General features: G+C 54.4%; 2 protein-coding genes across 5 annotated transcripts in view; one reads left to right on the top strand and one right to left on the bottom strand.

Annotated features, from left to right (window-relative positions):
• CRHR2 (corticotropin releasing hormone receptor 2) overlaps positions 1-3,330 on the bottom strand; it is a 28,791-nt gene extending 25,461 nt beyond the window's left edge. For all 3 annotated transcript variants that reach the window (XM_059396641.1, XM_059396642.1, XM_059396643.1), the window contains exons 1-2: positions 3,065-3,330; positions 2,811-2,936 (exon numbers count right to left, since the gene is read on the bottom strand). In XM_059396641.1, the coding sequence (XP_059252624.1) occupies positions 2,811-2,936; positions 3,065-3,167 (229 nt within the window). In that variant the 5' untranslated portion in view covers positions 3,168-3,330. The remainder of the gene's footprint in view (positions 1-2,810; positions 2,937-3,064) is intronic.
• Positions 1-23,206, top strand: part of ZNRF2 (zinc and ring finger 2) — a 396,032-nt gene that overhangs the window by 366,450 nt on the left and 6,376 nt on the right. The gene's annotated exons all lie outside the window — the stretch shown is intronic.

Here is a 23,206-nt window from a genome sequence, read left to right as displayed (position 1 = left end):
GGACAGTCCCATGGTTTCATCTCCTCCTGTGTACCTGTTCCACTTTCACCTGCTAAAATCTGCCCTGTCCCCCTAAGTCCAGCTGTGTGGGCGAAGCCCTCCCCAGTCCTCCAGAGTGGAGACATGAGTCCTCTGTCCCTCTAAACTCTCCCCGAAAACTATCTCTTTTGGAGGCAACATTGCCCCGTGGTTAAAAGTATGGGCTGTGGATTTCTCTGCCTGCACTGGTGCCTAGGAATGAACTATAACTTGGGAAAGTCACTTCATGTCTCTGAGCCTCACTTTTCCTGACTGTAGTATGGGCATAAAAGGGTTACATATCTCAGGGGTGGGGCATTGAGAAGGTGGAGATGAGTGGGATCACCTGGGCAAAGCTCTCCCCGTGGCAGCTGGCACCTGGAAAATGATCCACACTTGGATGATTTGTGGCAGATTCTCTGTGCTCAGCTGAGTGGAAGAAAGTTCATGGGGACTAATGACTAGCTGCTTTCTTACCCCAGGAATGCCGGCCCTCTGAAGAATGAGGCTTCAGTGGGGGTTGGCTGCAGCCTAGCAAGAGTGGGCAGGAAGAGGAGCCAAACTCTTCTTCCTCTTCCCCAAGGCTTCTCATTGGAGCTATTTTCCTCCCTGCATCCTTCGTAAAGGAAGGATCCCACTGCAAAGGCAATGGGGCAACAGGAAGCCTCGACCAGGAGGCAGGGCAGGGGAGGAAGCAGTCACCACATTTCCATTGCCATTAGCTTCTCTGCTCTTCCCACCTCAGCTGGCTGCACTGGCTAATGGCCATGCTCCCAGCACCCTGTGCTCCGGTTTCCCAGCAGCTACTTTGGTCCAAATTAAGAAAATTGCTCATTAGGTACTGGGAGCTAATTGGCACTCCATTTGCCAACCTCGGGGGCACCCTGAACTTTTCTGAGCCTCTCACTTGATGTGAGGGGAGTGGTCTGGTATGCGCTCCAACATCTCCTTCGGGATGTCTCCTCTGCCTCACCTGTTCCCCTTCCCCCATCCTCCACCCCCCCTTGCTCTCCTCCATCAGGGCGTTTGTCACTCTGTATTCCCTTTGTCTGTTGCAATTGTGAGCAAGGGCCTCAATGACAGCGCAGTGGTCAGCACATAGTAGCTGATCAATAAGCTGATTGAAGAAATACTGTGCTCAACTCTGAAGAAGAGACTCCTCACCCCAAGAAGAGACCCCCCCACTGTTGGGGAGCTCCAGATTGGTGGGGAGAATAGGAGAAGTCCAGGCTGAGGGGGGAACCAGAGCAGAGCTCCTTTAGGTCCATGGCTATGGGATTCAGAGGCCTCATCACCTCACTTGGCCCTTTGTCCCCAGGGCCAGTCTGAACTAGAGACCCTAGGATCCTCTGATTCATCTCATCAGACCCTAAAAGTACAGTTTCAGAATCTCAGGACTGGAAAGGAGAATGAAAGTCACTCCTTCTGCTTCATTTTCACCCAGAGAGGTTTATTTTAATCATGGGTGGGAAGCTTGTTCTCAGATAATGCAGAAACCTTCCTCAGCGGCTCTCCTACCTCTACCACCAGCTTCCATTAGGAGCATCTCTGCTGTTGGACTCCTCTGAGCACGGCTCCTCCCTGGGCCCACCAGAGCCCTCCACTGGTGCAAGGGAGTGCTGCTTAGCATTAGATGCGGGCACAGCTGTCTCATTCTCTAACCATTGCTCTCAGAGGAGGTCTCAGCACCTGAGGGTTTGGACAGGTGTGTGTGTGTGTGTGTGTGTGTGCATGCATGTGCGTGACTGCGTGTGTGCACTGGTGCCAGTGTGAGGTGATGGGGAGCCATGCTGCTGTTCAGACACAGATATGCAGAGAGAGGTTGCTATGATGTTTCCAGGATGAGGGGCTTCAGGTAGGGAAGCCCTGGGGGTCTCAGGAGGACCTCTCCCTGCTGGTGGGGTGGGGCTGCTGATGTGAGTGGCTGGTCAAGGTGGGCCAGGGCCCATGGTCTTACAAGACACTCCCATTGGCACCCATCAGACCTCCCGCAGGGCACAGACTCTGCCCCAACCCCATTCCCCACAGCCTGTGCTGAATTACCCCACCAGCAGCTTCTGCTGCCGGCTTCCCCAGAGTGTCAAGCCAACCAGTGGTTTGCCAGGAGGAAGAAGGGCCTGGGCTGTTCTCCCTGGGAAATGTGGGGTGGTCCTGATTCAGACATCACACATCACCTGGGCAGTAGGAGTAACGCTGCCCAGGAGTCCTGACTCACAGCCCAGAGAGCTAGTCTGGAACATCCCGGTAGGGGTGAGGGGTCACCCACACACTCTGCCCCAGAAGCGTCTATTGCCCCCACCAACACGAGTGCTCACCCCATCTTTCCTGACTCCTGCCCTCCTTTCTGTCTTGTAGGAAGAGTCTGATCACCGCACTCACCCTGGGATTTGGGAGCCGAGCATATACGGACCCCCCACCCTCACCCCCCACCAACCCCGTGCCGGTAGCGCTGGGTGAACAAAGGTGAAATTCAGGCAACCAGAGTAAATAACATGTGTGAGAGATTTGCCCTTAAAATCCTCAAAAGGGAGCAAGTATTTCCTTCTTCCCTTTCTGGGCAAATCAGACCTCTTACTGGCCTGAAGCTACAGTAGGGCAGGGGACAGAGGAAGCGCCTCCCGCATTGTAAGGGAACCTCAACGCCAGCGGTATGACGCCGCCGCGGCCCTCAACAGGTCTCCGACGCCGGGTCCAGAGCTGTGCCCGCTCCCTAAACCACTCTTGTCTGGCGTCGGGCGCCGAGTCCGTCGCGGAGAATTGGGGATGGGGAGGGGGTGGGGAAGGGCACTCACGGGTCGTGTTGTACTTGACGCCGTTGAAGTACTCAGGACACGGCCTCTCCACCACGGCTCCGGCCGCGCTCCGGGGCCAGCACGTCCCGATCTGGTCCAAGGTCGTGTTGCAGTAGGAGTAGGCACCTGGGAGACGGGAGACAGAAGAGAGGGGCTTAGCTGGGGTGCCGGGGGCGCTCAGAGCACGGGGCCTGGGACGCACTCAGCACGCCGGGAAGGAGCCCGCGCCACCCGCTGCGGTCGCCTCCGCCTACCCTCGGGGTCCAGGGGCAGCCCCCAGCCGTCCAAGAGAAGCTCTTCGGCCAGCGCCAGGCTGCAGTTGGCCTCCAACAGGCTGTAGAGCAGCGCCGCGTCCATCGCGCCCGGGAGCCGCGCGCCCAGAGAGGGTGTGAGTACGCGCCCGGCGTGGCTGCGAGGGACTGGGTGCCAGAGTGAGCCGTCCGGGGAGTGCGGGGGCCCGGCCCCGGCCCGTCCAGCTCCGACCTGCCGGGCAGCCTCGCGGCACCGCGCCCCACCGCCCGGGGCTGCCAAGTCGGGACCCTTGCGGAGAGGAGATGCGGAGCGCGCGGAGCCGCGGGTCCACCCGCTCGGTCGCGGCCAATGGCGGCGCCAGGGGGCGGGGCCGGGTGGCTCCTGTCGGCCCGGCCCAGCCTCCAGCCCCCTAGGCCTCCGGGTCCCTTGGGCCCCCTCGGCCCCCCGCCCCGCCCGGAGTCCGTCTCCTCAGGCCAGGACAACGTCCGGACAAGGGTGGCGGGGAACGAGGAGATGCGCCTAGGGTGCCGGAAAGCTCCGTCGGAGGATCGCAGGCCCCGGGGCTGAAAGGGGTAGCAAAGCGCGCCCACCCGCGCGCGGGGGAACCCACTGCAGCCTCCGTAACCGAGAGCCACAATTGGGCGGCCTGAGTTTCCTCTCCTTGAGGCAGGACTCTGGAGACGGGAGGCAAGGGAGCGGAGAGGGGAGCGGAGAGCCCACGTGCAGATGTGTGCTCTAGAAAAGATCATGTGGCCTATGTGAAGGAAATGGATTGGAGGGGCTTTGAGGGCAGCAGGGAGGCCACGGAAAAGTCTAGTGAGATCGAGTGGCCTGAATGGATGAATACTTAGACCAGGTCATGGGGATGGGGTAGAGAGGTATTTCAGAAGACAGCCTGTCCTGGTGAGGAGGGACTGGAGAGAGGAGTGAGAGAGGGAGGGGGTTCCCGCAGGAGCCAAGAGGCCGGGAGAGCACCAAGTCTCTCCCTTGGGTGGCTGGGGAGAGGAGAGTGTTGTCATTTAATGGAGAGGGGGAAGTCCAGGGGAGAAATCAGCTGAAATTATCTGGGGGGATTTTGAATACCCTGGTCTTACTGCCCTGAGCTCCAGAGAGAACAAAGTGAGAAGTAAGAACATGTCTCTGGTCCTCCTGGCTTGGCGGGGACCAATTGAAGCTAGTTTCTGTGCCAGCGTGAGTGTGTGTGTGTGTGTGTGTGTGTGTGTGTGTGTGTGTATCTGGGCTCAGGAGACAGGGACTGGGTATGGTGCACCTCAACTCAGGCTGAGTTCTGGTCTTGCCTCTGTGTCTACTCTTCCTGGATGTTACCCCCATTCTTAGGGCTGTTTCTCCAAGAGTTCTTGGAGAACGTTTTCTGCAAATGTTCTCTGAGGCCCCTCCCAGCCTTGAGAGTCTCTGGCTCTGAGTTCTGAGACACAAAGCCTGAGGAAGGTGTACGTGTGTGTGAGTGTGTGTTGAGTGTTTCTATCTTTAGAGGGCAGAGGGAGCTGGGATCCAGTCCCCACTGGGCTGGAAGTCCCAGGGGAACTAGTCTTGTCCTCCCCTCTGCTGGCTTCCTCTCGGAAGAAGCCTGCCAGAGAAGGCAAACAGCACCCTGAGCTAACACTGTGTCCTCACCAGAAAGAGGAGAAGAGGGGGGCTAGCCTGCTTTCGTATGTTCCAGCTCCACCACTCTCCATATGAATGTTTTGGTCACTGGGAAGGCAGAGCCCGAGAGCCAGAGGGCACTGAGACCAGAGATGAGCACTGGCATCTCTCCAGGGCTCTCTTGTTGGCAGGTACCAGGAGCAGATCTGCCAGCCAGGCCAGTCTTCTACCTCTTGAATGGACCATTAGAGCTCTTGGCTTAGCTCTGTGTAGCCAAAGACACAAAGGTCACTGGGTGTTCATAGTAGCCTGTGCCAGGAGCAAGGGAAGATAGGTTGAGTCCCAACCCCAGTTTCTGACCTAAGTCCACAACATAACCCAAGGCCAAGTCCTGTCCCTAATCCCAGGCTGACCCCCAGCCCATAGGGTCCCACATAGGCTAGAATGTGGCTGGCAGGGTCAGCCCACGTCTTCACCCGGGGATAACTGTATTATTATAAAGGAGAGTCCTTCACACACTGATCATAGTACAGGGGAAAAGAGTGAAAAATCAAGCTAAGTTATTAGGGTGCTTGTCATCAGAGCCACTATGCTGGTGTGGTGAGTGCCCAGTGACCAGAGGCCAGGGACTTCTTGCCTCCCATACAGGTTTCTGCCGAGTAGGATGGCCTGGGAGACTTGGATGGCTCTTAACTGGGAGACCACACATCCTTAAGATCCCTCTGGGAAGTGACTATCTCAGGGGCAGAACCAAAGACTGTTTTGCATCTCAACTGGGCAGTTGAGACCCACAGACTCAAGGTGCCCTGGTTTCCAGGACACAGGGGCCATCTCTTCATGGATCCTATTATTATGAGCATAATCGTGTGTTATTCTAGATGTGGCAGAGATGGACCTGAAGGCAGCAGCTTTGGAACAAATTGATTTTACAGCTCACTTGAGTGTTTGTAAATAGGTAAATGAGGAAGAAACTATAGAGAGCTCAAAATTTCCTCAACTAGATGAAATCCAACTACAAATGGACAAACTGTGGGGCCTTTTTGCTACCTAAGGAAGCAGTGGAGGAAGGCAGGCCCCCAGGATGGAGATCTTCTAGCAGGCCAAGCACTGGGGTTGGGGCAGGGAGGGGAGGTATTGGGATGGTTGTGTGTCCCCTGGGGACTAGGGAGACAGGATGCAAGTAGGTTCATGGAAGTATTACAGGTGCTGGGATGTGTCATGAGGAGCACGGGGTGAGGCAGGTGTTCCCGGCCCACCTCTGATGTCAGCTGGCAGTGGGCAGTTGTAGGCGAGCTTGGGCACACACACGGTCCTTCAGAGCACAGCAAAATAGGCACACAGAGCACACTGGAAACACACACAGCGTCTCGCTGTCACATGTCTTCACAGCATCACACACGTTCTCTCATTCACCCCACCACCCATCAAATGTCAGCTGGAAAATAGGATTTAAGGGGATAGATCTGTCTCTGCCTCTCCTCGGAGCTGTGCTCAGTCAGAATGAATACACAAGGAGTAGGAGATTGGGTCAAAGTTGTGGGGTTGACTGGGAGTCATCAGGGGCTGCTGCGTGTGGGGAGTCTTGGCTGAGGCCAGAAGGTGCCCTACTCTTGCCTGGAGGCACTTGAGACAGCGCCCCCTCATTAGAGACAGCGCCCCCAGGCCAGACACTCTTCCCCCACACACCCTTGGCACAGGGGACGATGGCCAAGGGGAGATGGTATCTTCAAGTCCAACCATGGGACGGGGCAGGGCCCTCAGCAACCTTCTAATCCCACATTCTCATTGACATATGGACAAAAAAGAATTCCCCTCTCCAACCCCTGGGCCATCCTCACCTCAGCAGCATTTGGACCGGGCTCCCTGTCTCTTCCACTAGGCACACAAAGTGATTTTTCTGTAATTAAGATTATGGCATTCTTCCTTTAAGAGTGGCTCCCTGTTGCCCTCAGGATGGAGCTCAGCTCTTAAGCACTGCCAAGAATACTCTTCCGTATTGTCGATTCTTCATGCTCTCCCTCCTGCCAAACTTCAGATGCTCTTTCGAACGACTTATCATCCCCCGGAACCATTCTATTTTTTTTTTTTTTTTTTTTTTTGTCAGAGAGAGAGAGCGTGAACACAGGCAGACAGAATGGCAGGCAGAGGCAGAGGGAGAAGCAGGCTCCCTGCCAAGCAAGGAGCCCAATGTGGGACTCGATCCCAGGATGCTGGGATCACGACCTGAGCCGAAGGCAGCTGCTTAACCAACTGAGCCACCCAGGCGTCCCTCCCCCGGAACCATTCTAGACCTCCCTCTGCAAGGAACGCCCTGACGGCTCTACACTCCAGTTAGTCTGGCTGACTCCCATGTGCCCTTCAAACATTCAAACATTGACTTTGCACTCCTTTGTCTTGTCTGGGTTGGGAGGGCCTCCCTGGTCCTCCATCTCTTAGGGCTGGTCTGTGTCACACCAAGGTTGATTTTTCCACTGTCTCCTCTACCCGCCCCCCACCCATGCCAGGGCTGGTCTTGTTCACTGACTGATCTCCTGTACCCATCAGAATGCTCCAGGTCTTGGCAGCAACTCTGTCTTCTGGCCAAGGCTCTCTTGGCCAAGGCCGTTTGACCATACCTGGCGGGCTGTGTATGTGTGTGTGTGTGCATACACATGTTGGATTGGGGAGTTACTTTGTTTTAAGGGATTCCTGAATCCATTTGGACCCTTATATTGCCTATGGACTGAACAAATAACATGCCTTATGATTTATGCCCTATTAGGTGCCTCTCTGACGAACAAAACAGGAATAATCCATTTAAAGCCTGCCTGAAGTCTCTTATGATTATTTGTGGTTTTCCTTTATTTGGACCTCAGAGGCATACATTTGAACTGGTCACAGCTTTTGACTTATGACCACTTGTCATCATTAGCCCACACATGGCCTAACTTTATTTTATTTTAGTTCTCTTTTACGGAAGTTCAGATGTAGTAGTAAATTTAAGGAATCTAAATCTACCGCCGAATCCAAAATGAGATCATTGCCAACCACTTACATATTTATCTAAATACTCCTTCCCCAGAGGACACATTCTCTCAAATGTTGATCATTCCCTTGCTCTTAGTTTTCCAGTTTTATCCTGTGTATGTATGTCTAAACAATAGATGGTTGGGTTTTGCTTCTTTCTGAACTTACGTCAGTCACCATGCATGCATTTTCTCAATCCCTGGACACTTAAATGAGGTCAGTTTCATGTGGGGACCTGAGAAACTATTCTTCAGGCCCAAGGGCATCCTAACTGCCTATGTGTCCCATCTTAAAGGCGTGGTGAAGGAAGGAGGATGTGTCCGCACCACCGCTGCTGGGCAGTGTCATCAGTGATATAGAGAATGCTCATTTAATGGCATGGAGAAAAGCTCACACTGACTTATAAGGGGAGAAAGCCGGCTCCAAAATTGTAGGCACAGAATCATCAATGTGTCTTTAAAAAACACAAAAGAAATAACATGAGGCTCGATGGGTCGATAAACTCCTAGGGGATATAAACATTATCAACATTCCCAGGTTGTGGAATAATGAACACTCATTGTCTTCTTTGATTTTTAAAAATAGTTTTTCTTCCAAATTATATCCATGTAATGTATCCCGTTTGCAAACAGATGAATGACATTATGAATTAAGCAGGGGAGGCCTCATATTTGGTGAGGTTGAGTCCCTCCCCACTAAACTCAGGGGAGAAGGGGTGGGGTACTGTTCCACTAGTGGTCATGGGGAAGGCAAGGGTCTGTGCTATGTGCTGGAGGGCAGGGCAGGGAGAATCCTGATAAACCAGTATTGCCTCTCAGAGCAGAGCGCTCTGGTGGGGGGAAGGTTGGATCCTCCTGAAATGGGGGTGCTCTCATTTCCTAGCTGATGGGTGCTTGACCTGGCCCATGCTGGGTGTCTCCATGATCTCTCCTTCAAACATCACAGTAAGCCTCTGAGGCCGACTCAGACCTGTTTCTAACTGAGGCTTAGGTGGTCTTCTGGGATGAATTGTGTCCCTCTAAATCCATATGCCCTCAGTACCTCAGAATGTGACCTTATTTGGAGATTAATTAGTAATGAAATTAAAGTGAGGTTATCAGTGCTGGCTCTCATCCATTGTGAGACCAGGGTCCTTGTGAGAAAGGAGCCCAGGACACAGACGTGCACTGTGGGAAGACCCAGGGCAGGAGGCGGCCATCTCCAAGCCAAGGAGAGAGGCCTCAGAGGAAACCAACTCTGCCAACACCTTGATCTTGTATTCGTAGCCTCCGGGACTGTGAGAAAATATGTTACTGTTGTGTAACAGTGTGTGGTGTGTGGTAGTCCATGGCATCCACTGGTTAGTGAACACGGAAGGCTTAGGTGACTCACTGGGGCCACAATGCTTCTAAGTGGAAGAGGTAAGATGGAGGCTTGAGTCGTCTGACCCCTGCACCTGAGCCCTGGACCACTCCACTGTCAGGAAGGCAGGCCACAAGGCTTTCCTCTCAGATACCTGACTGGACCCCACTGCTGGAAGCGCCCTGACCTCCTTGTGGCCTTGGCAGGAGCTCCAGGGCCCTGAGCACTCCCCAGCCCTCGTCTCTCTCTGCCGCTCCTGTGGGTGCAGACCTGACAATGCCAGAACACTGGGTGGGGCCTGGGGACAGATTTCCAGAGCCTATGAGAGCCCACAGCTCTTCTGAGCTCTGTAGGGGCTGACCGGGACTCGGAGTCCACTGCTGGCAGACTCCGAGGGGTCAGAATTCAGGGGCCCCGGCTGCTGCGTTACAAGCCCTTACTGGGAGGGGACACCTGTAGTCACGGCAACTGGAAAATGTGGTTCACACCTTCTGCCGCTCTTGCTCAAGCTGATAAGCAGAGCGGGGCCCCTCCTTTGGTTCTAGCATGCCAGCCCAGCCAGCTTCCTTTAGATGCAGGGAGCTGGAAGCTGAGGGCCAAGTCCTTTATCACTGGTGAAGGGCCTGAGCCCCAAATAGGGGAGGGGCCGGTCCCAGGACAGAGACGAGAGTCAGGAAGCCAGTCACCATTCACCACCCCACAGAGCTGGGTCTGGTCCAGGAGAGCTGCCTCCTCCCTCCTGGTCCCAACCCACCCCCCAATCTCCCGGGCTGACGCGCATACCTGATCTGTTGGCGAGGGTTGTGAGTCCAAGGCAATACTGCTCCAGCAGCGCCCATGGGGGCAGGGCCACGGGCGCCCGGCTCGGCCCGGCAGCCTAGAGGATGGGAGGGATGCGGGGCCAAGGTCAGGCCCAGGTTAGCCACTGCCAGCTCCTACCTGTTCCCCCTACCCTGTTCTATCCCTCGGCCCTCACCTCTCTCACTTCTGCTGTATAGAAGGGAAAACTGAGGAGGGAAATGGCTGCCATGCATTAGGATGGCTACTTGGTCAGGACCAGAACGCTGACAAGGCCTTAGAAATGGTCCAGGGCAGCTTGACCTCCAAGGCTGGAATCTGAGCCATCCAGCCCCTGGTCCCCAGGGCTCTCCTCCTTAGGATGGGTGGGTGTCTACCAGCTGTTCATTTACCGAACCAGTATTTGTAGAACACTACTGTGTGTCTGGCTCTGGTTGGGAAACCCACCGCATGTCCTTGGGACAGTCCCAGGCCAGGTAGAGATCCCCTACACTCAGAAGGCACAGGAAGAAGGGGAGGAGAGCAGACAATGTGACTTTGTTTCCCTGTTACGCAGGTAAACAGGCAGTTAAAACCAAGGGTGTCTCCTCATAGGGGAGACACCTAACCTGGACTTGGGAGAACAGGGAAGGCTTCCTGGAAGAGGTGGCACTTTGGGGTCAGGCAGAAGAATGAGTAGGGGAAAAGAAAGGGATCACTGTGCCAACGTGGATACTCACCAGAAAACAGACATGCTTGATGCAACCATGGCAATTTCATCTAAAAGATAGACTATCCAGGACCCCATCTTTTGGAAAAAAAACCCATGAGAATGGGTGCTGGACATAGAGAAATAAAGCAAATGTGGTTATCTTTGCCTCGGAGGGGCCATCTTTTGGTGGGAAGGATGGATGGGGGACCAAGCTGTTACAGCATCTACAATTTGCTGAGGCAGAATGGGGCAGCATCTTGGAGGAGGTCATGCAGATGTGGGCTTTGAAGATAGAGTAGGAGTTTGCCCAGCTAAAAAGGAGGGTGCCAGGAAGAGCATCCTAGGGAGAGAGCACAGTATGTGCAAAGGCAGAGAGGCTGGGGAATACATAGAGTGAGATTTAACAAGAGCTCAGCACTCTAGAATTCTAACTCTCATCTCCTATTCTTCCCAAGGCCACCATTTTTTCCTATGCTGTGGCCAGTATGCGTGTGTGTGAATGCACTTGTGCTCTTTTGTGTGTATGCAAGATGACTTTTGTGCCTCTCCCTACCCTAACATTCCTGATTCTGGGATTCTAGAAGGCACTGCCCACCAGTGGGCAGTCTCTCCCCTTCCCCTTGCCAGTCACATGTTCCCTCGCTAGTAGCTGGGTCAATGTTTGCCCCAGGATGTCTCCCCGGGGGGTAGAGCCCCATAGCCCTCAGCCACATCTGGCTCAGTCTGTTTCCTGTGCTGGGACAGGGCCTGCATGTTTCGTCTCTTCATGCTGACCTGGAGCTCCTAATAAATAACCCCTCCTGGCCAGATGGGCGAACACGGCCTGCTGCTCCTCAGAGATCCTAGGGTGGCAGGGACCCCATTCCTAGGCTGTCACTGCACCTGAGACCAGCCGACTCTCCCCCAGGAGGCTGGGAACAGAAGGAGTTGCAGGGGAGCAGGGGCATATGTGGTGTGTGTGATCAGTGTGGGTGTATGTGGGGGGTGTATTATGTCTGTGTGGCATGTGTACTTGTGTGAGTAGTATAGTTGTAGTGTGTGTGTGTGTGTGTGTGTGTGTCTGTAAGGGGCTCCCACGAGCCGGGAGCTCTGGCATCTTGGCCTGCAGGACAGAGAGACATTAGGGCCCATGGTCAGCTGTACCCATATCCCAGTGGCTACTGGGAGCTCCTCAGCATCAGCTTTTGGGCATTGGGAAGGCCTTGCAGGCCCTGCTGCCCAGGGAGCCCCTGCTAGGGGTGAGGTGGGCTAAAAAGGGGAGGGAGCACTCTTGGTCCCCGGATTTGCAATTCTGAGGTCCCACCCTCGGCTGGATCTGAGCAGAGTAGGGACCCTAGGCCTGACCCATCATACGTTTCCTAACCCCCTCCTCGCCCCTTTTTGTTTATGAAGCAGCTCGTAGTGCCCTCCACGGGGACACAGAGTTTCCAGTGAGTCAGCCTCATCTGGAGATCATGGCAGAGGCAATGCTTGACCCAGAGGCACATGGTGTTGAGGGTGGACCCTCAGGCGGGTCAGACTTTGCGTCTTAAACGAAAGCTCCTTCTCTCCAAGCCGCCAACTGCCTCATCGTGGTCCCATCACTCAGGTGTCTCCTGTCCATCTTTCAGCACACAGTCTGAGTGCACAGGGGAGGGGAGGGTCAGGGCCGCCTCTGCCAGGACCCAGGGATTGCTGGGCTGCCTCTGCATCTGAAGCTATCCGAGCCTCCTCGCTGAGCAGAGCACTGGGGCACAGGGTGCTGTGCTCCGTATTGATATGCTGCTCAGACCTGGGCTGCTTGGGTGAGCAGATCAGAGGAGGGTTTGGAATAATTCCCAGATCCGGGCTCCATCTTCTGGAAATTCTCCACCAGTCCAATAACCCAGCAGAGCTAAAGATGTTCTTCTCTTCAAGGGGTTGATGGGGTGGGTTTGACTCAATTTAAATCACGACAGACCCTGGAGGTGCCTATTTTGGGCAGAGCCGTGGCTGCTGGGAGTGCTGGGTGGGCAGGGAGGAAGAAGAGGTTGCTGTTCTCAGTGGGCCAAGGAAAGCAGAGACACTGCCATGAATAGTCCCACCTGAAGGGCTGGGCCACGAGCTCTCAGAGACGGTAGACTCTGAGAGCCTACCATGTTCAGGTCTCTGGGCACACTGCTTGTTAGCTCAGTGGCCTTGGCCGAGTGACTTAAGTTCTCTGAGCCTGGCTCCCCACGTCTTTAAAACAGACATAATAACAACCTCATAGGGTTTTTGGCGTACCTTAAACAAGTGACTGCAGGTCAGCAGCCCGGAACATGTTAAATGGTGGCCCCTAGCAAGGCCTTTAGGAGAGGTACAATAAGAGAGCTCAGACATAGGGGTGGGGCTTCAAGCCCTATTCTTGGGAGTCCCAAGGCCCAACTCAAATCCTTCTCTTCGAGAAAAGCTTCCTTAAACCCTATGTTCCTTCTTCCCCAGCTCTCTAACCAGCACCGATCCCCCTTAGCCCTCAGCACCCCTCCCAGCACTGGGCCCCTGAAGATACAGCTTGAACCCCATGTTGGGGACCCCGTTCAGCAATGCCCAGTGCATGCTGGGTAAGGAGACTCAGGGTTCCATGAAGGATTGGGCGCTGGAGCTCAGTCCAAAAGGATAACAGCTGCGTCCAAGTTAGGGGAAGGATAAGAAGAGCAGAAAGTGATCCTTGAGGCAGGAGCTGAGCCAATGAAGTTTCAGAGGCAAGAAAGTGCAGGACCTGGTCAGGAGGCTGCCAGCCTCCGGTCTGAGGACGCCATTAACAGGGTAGAGGGAGATAGGTGGGAAGGAGAGGCTTCATTAGTGGGAAACCAGCACTTAGGACGGGCTCAACACAGCTCTAAGTGCTTTACCACAGCTCATTCGAGCCCCACAATAGCCTCTGAGGTAGCTGCGAATAACCCCATTTTCTAGAAGAGGCAATTGAGGCCCAGAGAGGCCTAGTCACCTCTCAAGGCTGCACAGCAGGTAAGGGGCTGAGGCAAGACTAGACAGATTGTCTGGTAGGTTGTGGCTTGGTCAAATACACAGAAGAGTTGGTCCTGGGTGAGGAAGGGGAGGCTGTGGTCCAGAGATGCGGAGAGTCCCTAACAGTCCCCAACAGGGTGGCTGTGGGGCTCCTGAGACCGCTCAAGAAAGAAGTTATTCTCGCTGTGCAGTGAGACCCATGGGCAGGGAGCTGGGTCACAGCCGGAGTGTGTGCAGGCCCAGCCAGCTGGGCTGGGCCTTGCATGTGGAGAAGTTTGGGCTTTATAAGTTATTCTGAGCCCCCCTCGGTACCCACCCCCCGGATTATCCTCTCTTCTGCAAGGGACACTCTAGGCTTCTGCACCCAGCTCTTAGATGTCCTAGGGACAGAGAGCCACCTGCCAGCCCTCACCTCTACCCAGTGAGACTCTAGGCAGTCCATCTGGCCGGTTCTCATCTGTGTCCCCAGTTCCCAGTCCCGAACCTGGCACATAGCCGGTGCTCAGTAAGTGTTTGTTGGCTGAAAACTGGATGGATGGGTGGATGAGTCCACGACCCCCTCAGCCAGATGGAGCTGCACCCCTACCCCCAATTCCGGCAGCTCAGGATCTGGGCTCTTCCTGCTTGTCAGATTCCTTCTCTCTCCATTTTCACTTTGGAGCCAGCCCAGTTCCTGGTTCCAGCCCGTGTGTGCCTGGAATTGGAAGCCTTCACGTTAGAAAGGGTGGGGGAGAGGCCCTGGCAGGAGGAGGAGGCAGCAAGAGGCCAGGGCCCAGATGCCAGCTGCTCGTCTACCTTGGGCTCTGTCCGGGCAGAACCTGTGCCCCAGGGACCAGGCAGGCCTCAAAGGTGCGACCTCCTTGGAGCCAGAGTGTCGCCCAGCCTAGTGCTCCCTCCTGGTCTGGCTACAAAGCTGCCTCTAAATTTAGCCCTTGGTCTAAGCTGTGGAGATTTACGGGACCACAGGTCCTGTGGCCAGGCCGCCAGTCACCAGAGGGGAATGGGGTGAGCTCCCTCTTTGCCTCCTCCCTCCCTGCCCAAGGTCAGAGAGGACTCCTCGGGGAGGGGGAGGATTCCTCCCCACTGTTTTCTTTCATTCACTGGTTTCCCTGAGCCCAGCTAGGGCTAGAGGAGGAAGAAACTCAGGCCCGTGGGGGTGGAAGGGTGAAGTGAAGAGGAGGAGGGGGCAAGGGGGAGAAGGGGAAAGGGGAGGAGGGAGGGAGGAGGAGCAGAGGGGGAAGAGAGGAGGAGAAAGGGAGGAGAAGTGGGGGCACGGCAGGAGGTGAGGAAGAGGCTGGCTCTGAGCCCTGAGCAGACACACGGGAGGCAGTGCTAGGGCGGAGGCTGACTAAGGCAGAGGGTAAGGGGCTGGCGGGCATATGAAGGAAGTAGTATCTGGGCAGGCTTCCTGGAAGGGGCGACTAGATACTCAGGTCTAACTTAACAGGTGCTGGACTTTAAGTGAAGACCCCAAGGGCCCCAGCAGCCTCCTGTGGGCCCTCCCATCCCTGAGGGTTCCTGCAGGTGCCTCTTTCTAAGATGCCCACTCTCCCATCCAGTTCTAACTGCCAACAGTTCACCTGGAGAAACTCCCAGGCCTCTCCTTCTCATGTGCTCTTTCTCATCTCTGACAGCCTGGGGCTGTCTCTTCTCCATGCCTCTCCCCTTGACCTATCCCAAGCCCTGGGCCCTCACACAGATGTCTGAGGATGGAGGAAACCCTGGTGGGGGGTGCCCATAAAGGGGCAGGTGGCTGCCCAGGAGGATGCCCTAGAATAGATCTCTAGGTTTAAAAGTATCCTCTTAATTATCAACTCATCTAATGTCCAGATAACCTAAAATCATTCCATTCTTATTTGTTTGGGATCTTTCTGAGGAGCCTAATTAAATTTTTGTAAAGGGAATAGAATCTAGAGTCAGCCTTCTTGGTTTGAATCCTGACCCTGCCACGACCAGATGACTGACCTTGGGCACATGACCTTGCCTCAGCTTCCTGATCTGTAAAATGGGGGTAATGAAGGTCTTATCCTCTATAGGTATTATGAAGCTTAAAATAGGTAATACCTAGCAGTGCTTAGAACAGGGCTGAGCATGTGATAAGCCCTGTGTAGATGCGAAAGGGAATAAACAAAATATTGAATAGTCTATTCTTCCCTCTGGTGGGCTTTAAATGACATCTTAAAAAATAAGAATTTTGAATAAAGAGCCTTTAGACAAACTGGCTGAGGACTCCTAATAATGGCTAAAATCAGATAAAGTAGAAAATGACAGTAGAGAGGGTACAGAATAGTCCTGTAATTCGTAAAGTGGTGCGAATTTAAGACTTGCCAGGAATACAAAATTAAGTAAGCAGTGCTCTCAGACAAACTGGTATTTTTAAAAAGTACATAAACATCATCAAAGTGGCAAAAAAACAGAGAATAAATTGGATGATGGGCTTCATCAGCTACCCAGAAAGTAGCTTAATTTTGAGGAAAAATTATTAGACGAATTAGCTTCTGGCAATGACCCCAGAGCCCCCTGGCTGCACGTTGCAGGCCCTGAGTGTGTGGGGAAGGGGTGCAGAGCCCTGTCCTTGGTCTTGGGGAGGGCTGCGCAGCCAGACTTTTGAAGCTTTGGTCTTCTCTCTAGTAGCTGAATCTTCTCGGGATGGATGGCCCTACCAGAAGGTGGGACCTGGAGCAAAAGGCCACAGAAGGGCTGTTCTGAGACCCTGATGATGGAGGGGGGAGGGGCAGCAATATTTTGCTGCCCAAAAGTCCAAGAGGGGCTGGTAGACTCCTAGGGTCTTCACAGAGGGGAAGGTGAATAGTTCAAAAGGTTAAAATCAAAGAGTTTGGAAATCCAGTGGTCATGTTACTTAGCGTCCCTCCACCTCTTCCTGCCTGCAAAGAACCGTCTCACTTTCCACCCTCAGCCCAGTGCCCAGTGCACAAGATAGGCTTCATGATTATATGCTGCCTCAAGAAAGCTGCTTCCCAAAGCCCTTGGAGGGCAACCGGGAGCACCAAGGTCAAAGCTCGGCTCCTCTGGGTTCTGAGTGCGGGCCAGGTCAGCGTGTCCTCCCCATTAAACCAGCAGCTGGAATTTCCATAATGGCAGATCAGGGCATGCCTCTCCCCTACTCAGGAAGCTCCCAGAGCTCCCCGTCCTCTTGGGACAGATGTCTGATCCCACCACGGCCCACCAGACCCCCAAAGCCTGCACCATCTCTTCTCAAGGTTGGGGCTTGTCTGGGCCTTCCCCTACTTCTGGCTCTTCCCACAGCTCTCCTCCGGGGGTGCCCTGTCCCTACCCAAGCTGTCCTATCCACCTCCCAGCAGACTTTATCATAACCTGCACACAACTTTCTTAGATCCAAAAACCAGTGTTTGTAAATGCACATTCAATTCTTTACCATTATTTTCTTCCCACCAGTGGCTCCTTCTAGGCTATCAACTCCATAGGGCAGGAGCCGTGGGCTGGCATTTTCCCCTCAGGACTCCACTGTGCCACGTCCTCCTTAAATGCCAGTTCAGTGAATGAGAGGGCTGGAGGCCAGGGCCCTCCTGCAGTGCCTTGCCTCCCACCTCCATCTCTGGGTCCCATACCCTCTTGTCGCAATGAGCAGAAATCTTGGAATAGTTGGACAAAGACCCAGAAATAAATGTCGTTACCACAAGGAAGTCTGTGCTTTGGGGCCAAGGAGATTATGATTCAGTTCTTCTCCCGGTGGTGACATGTGACCAATCTTCAGTCCCAGCCTGGGGTCTCCCAGGAAACTAGGGGGAGGTTTTGGTTGATTCTAAGGGGATGCAGACTGTTGCCTCTGAGGTTCCTAGTTCTGACACCCCCAGAACCCAGGGGACCCTCCCATAGATATATATCCCCCCCCACTCCCACCACCCTTCAACTGGCCTTGGCTCTGGTGCAGCAGCCAGAAGCCCTCCCTGGCTCACCAGGTTCTGTGGTCAGCATCATGGCTCCTGGAGGGGAGGGTCAAGGGGCAACCCTGGGCTTCACATCTGGCTCCCTTGAAAAGCATGTATCTCAAGAATGACTAGCAGGTGGCAAAAAGAGCTCAAAGCCCAGGGCATCTGGGGTAGGTGTGGGAAGACACAGGTGGTAGTGAACCCACTCCACAGTCTGTACTCATCCCAAGTACAACCTTCAATGTCATTAAAAGGACCTGGCAAGTATGAGGGCTGGCTGCCCATAGGGGGCACTGACCGGCCCCTCTCCTTCTCCTGACCAGACCACCGGGAGGGCAGGGCCCCTGGGGCGGGGGGCGGGGTGGAATCGTGCTTTGTCTCTAGTGCCTGGCAGTAAACCATAGCTGCAGTTACTGGGCTTATTCTGTGCCAGTCACGGTGCTGAGAGCTTTACTTAGATTATCTCAATGATTCCTCACGATAACTCTATCTGGTAAGCACTGATACCACCTCCATTTTACCCATGAGGACCCGAGGCTCAGAAGATCTCTGAGTAACCTGTCCGAGGTCACACACTAAGTAGCAGAGCAAGGATTTGAATCAGGTGTGTTGGCAAAGCCACTTTGCCACTGGCCGTGGTTGCTCACTGTCTATCTGCTGAAAGACGATTAAACAAATGAGTCTTCTGTGTGCATATGAGGACATCGAGGCCCACGACACCAGAGGCTGATGTGTGGTAGAGTCGGGACAACACTGGGTTCCCTGACTTCTAGCCTGGTTCTTCTCCCCAGAATTGTGTGGCCTCTGGGCCCCTCTTGCCTCTCTGAACCCTTTAAATGTTGTGGCTCTTCATGAGAAGCGTGACCTAGAACAGATGTCCTTCCTTCTCTGAGCTTTGGTGTCCCCATCTGTAAAATGGGGAGAGGGTTCAGGGTGGGTTCCTCCTGCATCTGTTTTTGGGAACCATTCCCTCCTAGCCTCACCCCTACCTCGTCAGCTTTTTCTGTATAGATCTATCCACCCTCCACCCCAGCACCCACCTGCACACCCTGACTCGGGCCACAGGGTGGGGGTGGCGTGTGCCCACTGTTTTCAGAAACCCTGGACTAGGCTGATCCTCCCAGTGCCCCCTCTTCCCATTGTTCAGTTGGAACTGGCGGTTGCCTGCTTTAACGCAGTGAGAGACAGGTAGGGACAGGGTGGCATGAGACAGAGGGTGCACCTCTGGCATTCTCTTTCTGGGAAGGGTGTAGGGTGAGGGTGTGGTGGGGAGGTGGAGAGGGACCCATGAGGGAGGGGACAAAATGGCTAGGGGATAGGGAATTTCTGGACCTGAGGAGGGGCATGCCCTAGACACTAGAGATTCACCCACAACACTCTGCTGGGCTGTAAAGGGTCTCCATGTCCCATCCTAGCTGATGTCTGTTCCCTCTCCCCTCCACCTGCCTCCCTCAACCAGGCAAGAGATCCATCTCCACCCTTCCTCCCATACAGGGATCCGAACCTCACCCCCGCCACCAAGTCACCCATCTCCTAACTGGGCTGAGTGAAACCTGGTCCAGTAATCCGGCCCTGAGACCCAACTCCCACCGCGGAGTTCCCAGCACCGCCTCGGGCGCCCCCACCCTGATACGGAGCCCCACGCCCTGCACTTACTTTAAGCAGCTGCGGGAGGAGGCAGAGCAGGCAGAGGAGCCAATGTGGGGCATGGAGGAAGAGCGGGGGCCCCGCGGGACCCCCCATGCCAGCGGAGTATGGGGAAAGGAGCACAGGGCTCCGGCGCAAAGGTCCCGCCCCGTCCGCCCCTCCCCCAGCTGAAGCCCGGTTGGTCCCCTCCCCCCACACGGAGGCACCGAGGCCAAGGTAAGCCTCCAGGCTCAGGGGCCACTCTCCCCTGCGTGCCAGGCCAGGGCGGCGTGACACCGCCCCACAGCCCGCCCTCCAGGTTATTTATAGCGGTGCTGGGCAGAGGCTGCTGCCTGGGACGGCCAGCTAGGGGCCAACCTCTGTGTCCAGCCTGCAGACAAGGGGTTAATGCCTTTCATCAGCCCGCCCCTTTTACCTCGGCAGGAGCTCCCCAACTTGGAGAGAGAGGGATTGAGAAAGGGAGGAGGGGTCCAGGGCTGGGGCTGTGTCCCCAGCATAGAGTGGCTCAGGTGGGTCTCATCTGGGGCCAGAGGGCATCTTCTGATTATCTGGGGAGCTTTACTGGCTCCAGCACCTCCATTCACCTCATTGAACTGTGAATGTGGCGTCAGGATTAAATAAGGGTAATATATCCATGTTCAACTTCCTGATTTTGATAACTACACTGTGGATAAAAGGATATTCTTGCTTTTAGGAAGTACACATTTTGGGATAAAGGGGCACCATGTTTCTAACGTACTTCCAAATAGTTCAGAAATACACACACACAGAACAGTCAAGCAAAATATATATTATTGGTAAATGTGGGCAATGGGTCTATGGTATACTTCTGATCATTCTTCCATCTTGTCTGTAAATGTGAAAATAAACGCTGAATTGAAAAAAAACAAACAGCAATGACAGCAAATGCATGGAGCATGGGTGCCAGTACCCCCCCCCCACCCCGCCCATCCCCCAAGGGATTCTGATTATAGGTTGAGTGGTGGGTTGGGGGACACCTCAGGCACGGATAGGATTCAGTACGTTCCTCAAGGATCCCAATGTCAGGCAAGGCTGAGAAGTGTTGGCCTGTGGTGGGGACAGGTCCAGCCTGCAGTGGGGTCAGGGCTCAGGAGGTGAAGACGGCTGTCTGGATGGTGCCGAAGCAGCCCTTGGAACTTCTAAAGGTAGGGAGTTTCTAAAGGGAGTTTAAAAGCTTTAGGCAGCCATTCTAGCATCTTAGGATGTGAGGGGAAAGCATCTGAGGAATGTGATTAGTGGGGCATTTAGCTTTTCCTGGAGGTTGTAGACTAGGTGGGTTCAGGCCCTGGAGACTTAAGAACCTTAGATACTCTGTGTTGACTCTGGTCTCTCTGCCTGGCACACTTTTCAGGTCAGGTCCTCCTCCCCTCCACCTGCTTCCTCAAGGCAGACTGATCTGATAGTGTCAGCCGCAGAGTATGACCCTCCCCTGAAATCTTACAGACCAGAGTCAGCCCCAGGCTCGTCCTCCATGGGGACTCTTCTGTAAGTGCCCCTGGGGCAGTTGAGGCTGGCCCCCACCAGCCTGGGGAGGAGAAGGGGATCCCTTCCTGAAGGCAGAGGCCCAGCCTCCCCCCCTCTGTTTATTTCTGCTCCCCACTTCCCCACGCTGTTGCATAGAGCCTGGCCCCAGTAGTGGTGGGGAGTATTTATGGGAAAAAATGGGGAGTTGAGCAGATGTCCTCCTTCACTTGAAGGTGACAGCGTGGAAACCCCATTCCAGTCTTGGGCCAGGATATGACTCGGCTGGATCTGGTCAGATGGGCTTGGCTAGAGCGTGCTCCTGGTGGGAGATGATTGGTTGGCAAGACTCAGAAGGGTGGGCAGACCCAGAAAGAGAGCTGATGGATTGGCACGGGGCCCACCAGGGCTCTTCAACACATGTCACTGGGCCTCTCCATGGTCAGCCTCACAACGGTCCTGTTCAACAGAGAGCAGAGGCTCTGACCTCAAGGCCAAGCTCATGGCCTGGGCACTGTGGGGAGTGTGCCAGGAGAGGGAAGGGATATGGAGCCCGTGAGGTCTGGGCAGAAGGAAGCATGATGGGAGCTGAGAGATGGTACCAGGCATGGGGCAGCTCAGGGAATGATAAAGGGGACTCCAGGGGAAGGTGCTGTGGAAGTACCTTGAGTGTTTAAACAGATGGAAAAGGGCAGACCTTTCTTTACTCCAGATGCGGGAGTCAGGGTGAGCAAAAGCAAGGAGCTGGCCAAGAGCAGGTGGGCTGGGCTGGGCTGGGGCCTGGTTGGGTGGGCACAGCGTAGAGCTAGGGCATGGGGGAAAGGCTGGAAGGAAGCTAGATCCACTCTGGTTCTAGAAGGGTCTTTAGAGAAGGCACATAGGTGCTCGGCCACATTCTTCCCTGGCAGGGCATTCCTTGTGCTTCCAGACCAATCCGCCTCTGACATGGAGTGCTCTGAGGAAAACTAGAACCATATTTTGCATGAGGTGGGGATCCCCAGGTATCCAGAAGTTTGCATCCCCCAACTCTCAAAGGGATGCTTAGCCATTGAGTGGCTGGTGCTCCTTTAGCTGGAAACAGGTGAACTCTAGATGTAACTAACACTAGGGGTTTCTGTGAGGTCAAGGGAGACTAGGACTTGGCCTGGGATCTCACTGCTGTGGGACTTGCTTGCTGTTCTTTCCTGCTTTGCCCCTTCTCTTCTGAATCTCTCCTGGGAGTACTTCCCATAAGTACTCCCTGCATCTGAATCCTCATCTCACCCCTGGGAACCTAGAAGGTCATGAAGTCTGAACTTGACCTCTCTAAATGTAATGGGTTAAAAACAAATAACAGGAATAATAAAAAACACACAAAACCCGTGAGCCTCTGGGGTGTCCTCTGGACAGCCTTTCTTGGCTTTCAGAGGCTGTGCTGGTGGGAGAAAGCCTGTTTGCGGCTGTGATCAGGGCGAACTAATACAAAACTGTTGATTGTGAGCTTTGTATTCCTTGGGGCGGACTCCTGGGTAGAGGAGCCTTTTTACTTCTGATATGCCTTCAAGCCTTTTTTTGATTATGAAAGACAAACTCAGGGTGGTCTGGAAGGAAGGTGGGTGGTTTGCTTGGTAAAGTCAAACAGTGGAAATGCCTAGATTTAGTTTGGCACCCAAGATGGAGAAGAATCTGGGCTAGGGATTCCCCCAGGGACTCCAAGAGAAGAGAAGGGACAAGGATCGTGGGTCCGGCCAAGTCCCAGGGTGATGGGTTGGAGGCAAGGGCTTCCCCCAGGTGTGAATGGCCAGTGACGGGGCTGTTCTCCATCTTCAGAAGAAGGGCACTATACACAACCACGTGTGTTACAGTGTTTGGGAATGAGCAGGGGATGCTGCGCTGTGGGAAGGTACAGGCTTGGAGAGGGGTGAGCGGCTGTGGGAAGTGGAAGGGGGACCGGACATTTATTTGTTTTATCCAGAATGGTCCCATCCTTCTGCTGTGCATCACCCTCTCTCTACTCCAATATTTATTTTTTCATTATCACCACCCCTCGTGCCCCAGAAAGGAGCCGTTTTAAACCTTTTCCTTAATTGCCCTCCCCACTATGAACTTTTAATACTATCTGATTATGTACTGCGGTTCTTTGGCAGACCACCAACCATTAATAATATCCAAGATTGTTCTGCCCTCCAAGGACCGCTGTTCCCCTCTTGGGGGGCATTGTTGGCCCCCTTGAGAGGGCATGTTCGGCTCCGACTGCCTGATCTGATTGGCAGCGGGCCACTGTGGATTGGCCCTGTGCTGCCGACCAGGCTAGCTAAGTGAGAGGCCTCCCTGCACTGACCACAGTTGGTTGGCGTAGGGGTGCATGGCTGAGCTGAGCTGACTCAACCACAGTCCTTCCCTGGGACTTTATAACTTTGCATCACAGGGAGACCATTCCTCTTGGAAACAGGGAGAGATGCCAAGTGCAGCAGCTATATGGTTGCCTTAGGAGAAGGCCAAGCTTCCACTGCAGGGAGCAGGGAAGAGTGGGAGAGAGGGGGTCCTGGTGGTCTTCCAGGCTCTGGCTCCAGTCCAGCTGGAAGCCTGCTTTGCTGCTGCCCCCAGGAAGGGAACTCTATGACAGTTTTTTCCCTGATGCTGAGCTAGCTGGACGGGTCTCTGCCCCCAGGAAGGGAACTCTATGACAGTTTTTTCCCTGATGCTGAGCTAGCTGG

Source organism: Mustela nigripes, chromosome 4, assembly GCF_022355385.1.
Source record: "Mustela nigripes isolate SB6536 chromosome 4, MUSNIG.SB6536, whole genome shotgun sequence".
Taxonomy (NCBI): Eukaryota; Metazoa; Chordata; class Mammalia; order Carnivora; family Mustelidae; genus Mustela; species Mustela nigripes.
The sequence above is the reverse complement of the archived record's forward strand: the minus strand, read 5'-3'. Positions and strand labels throughout refer to the sequence as shown.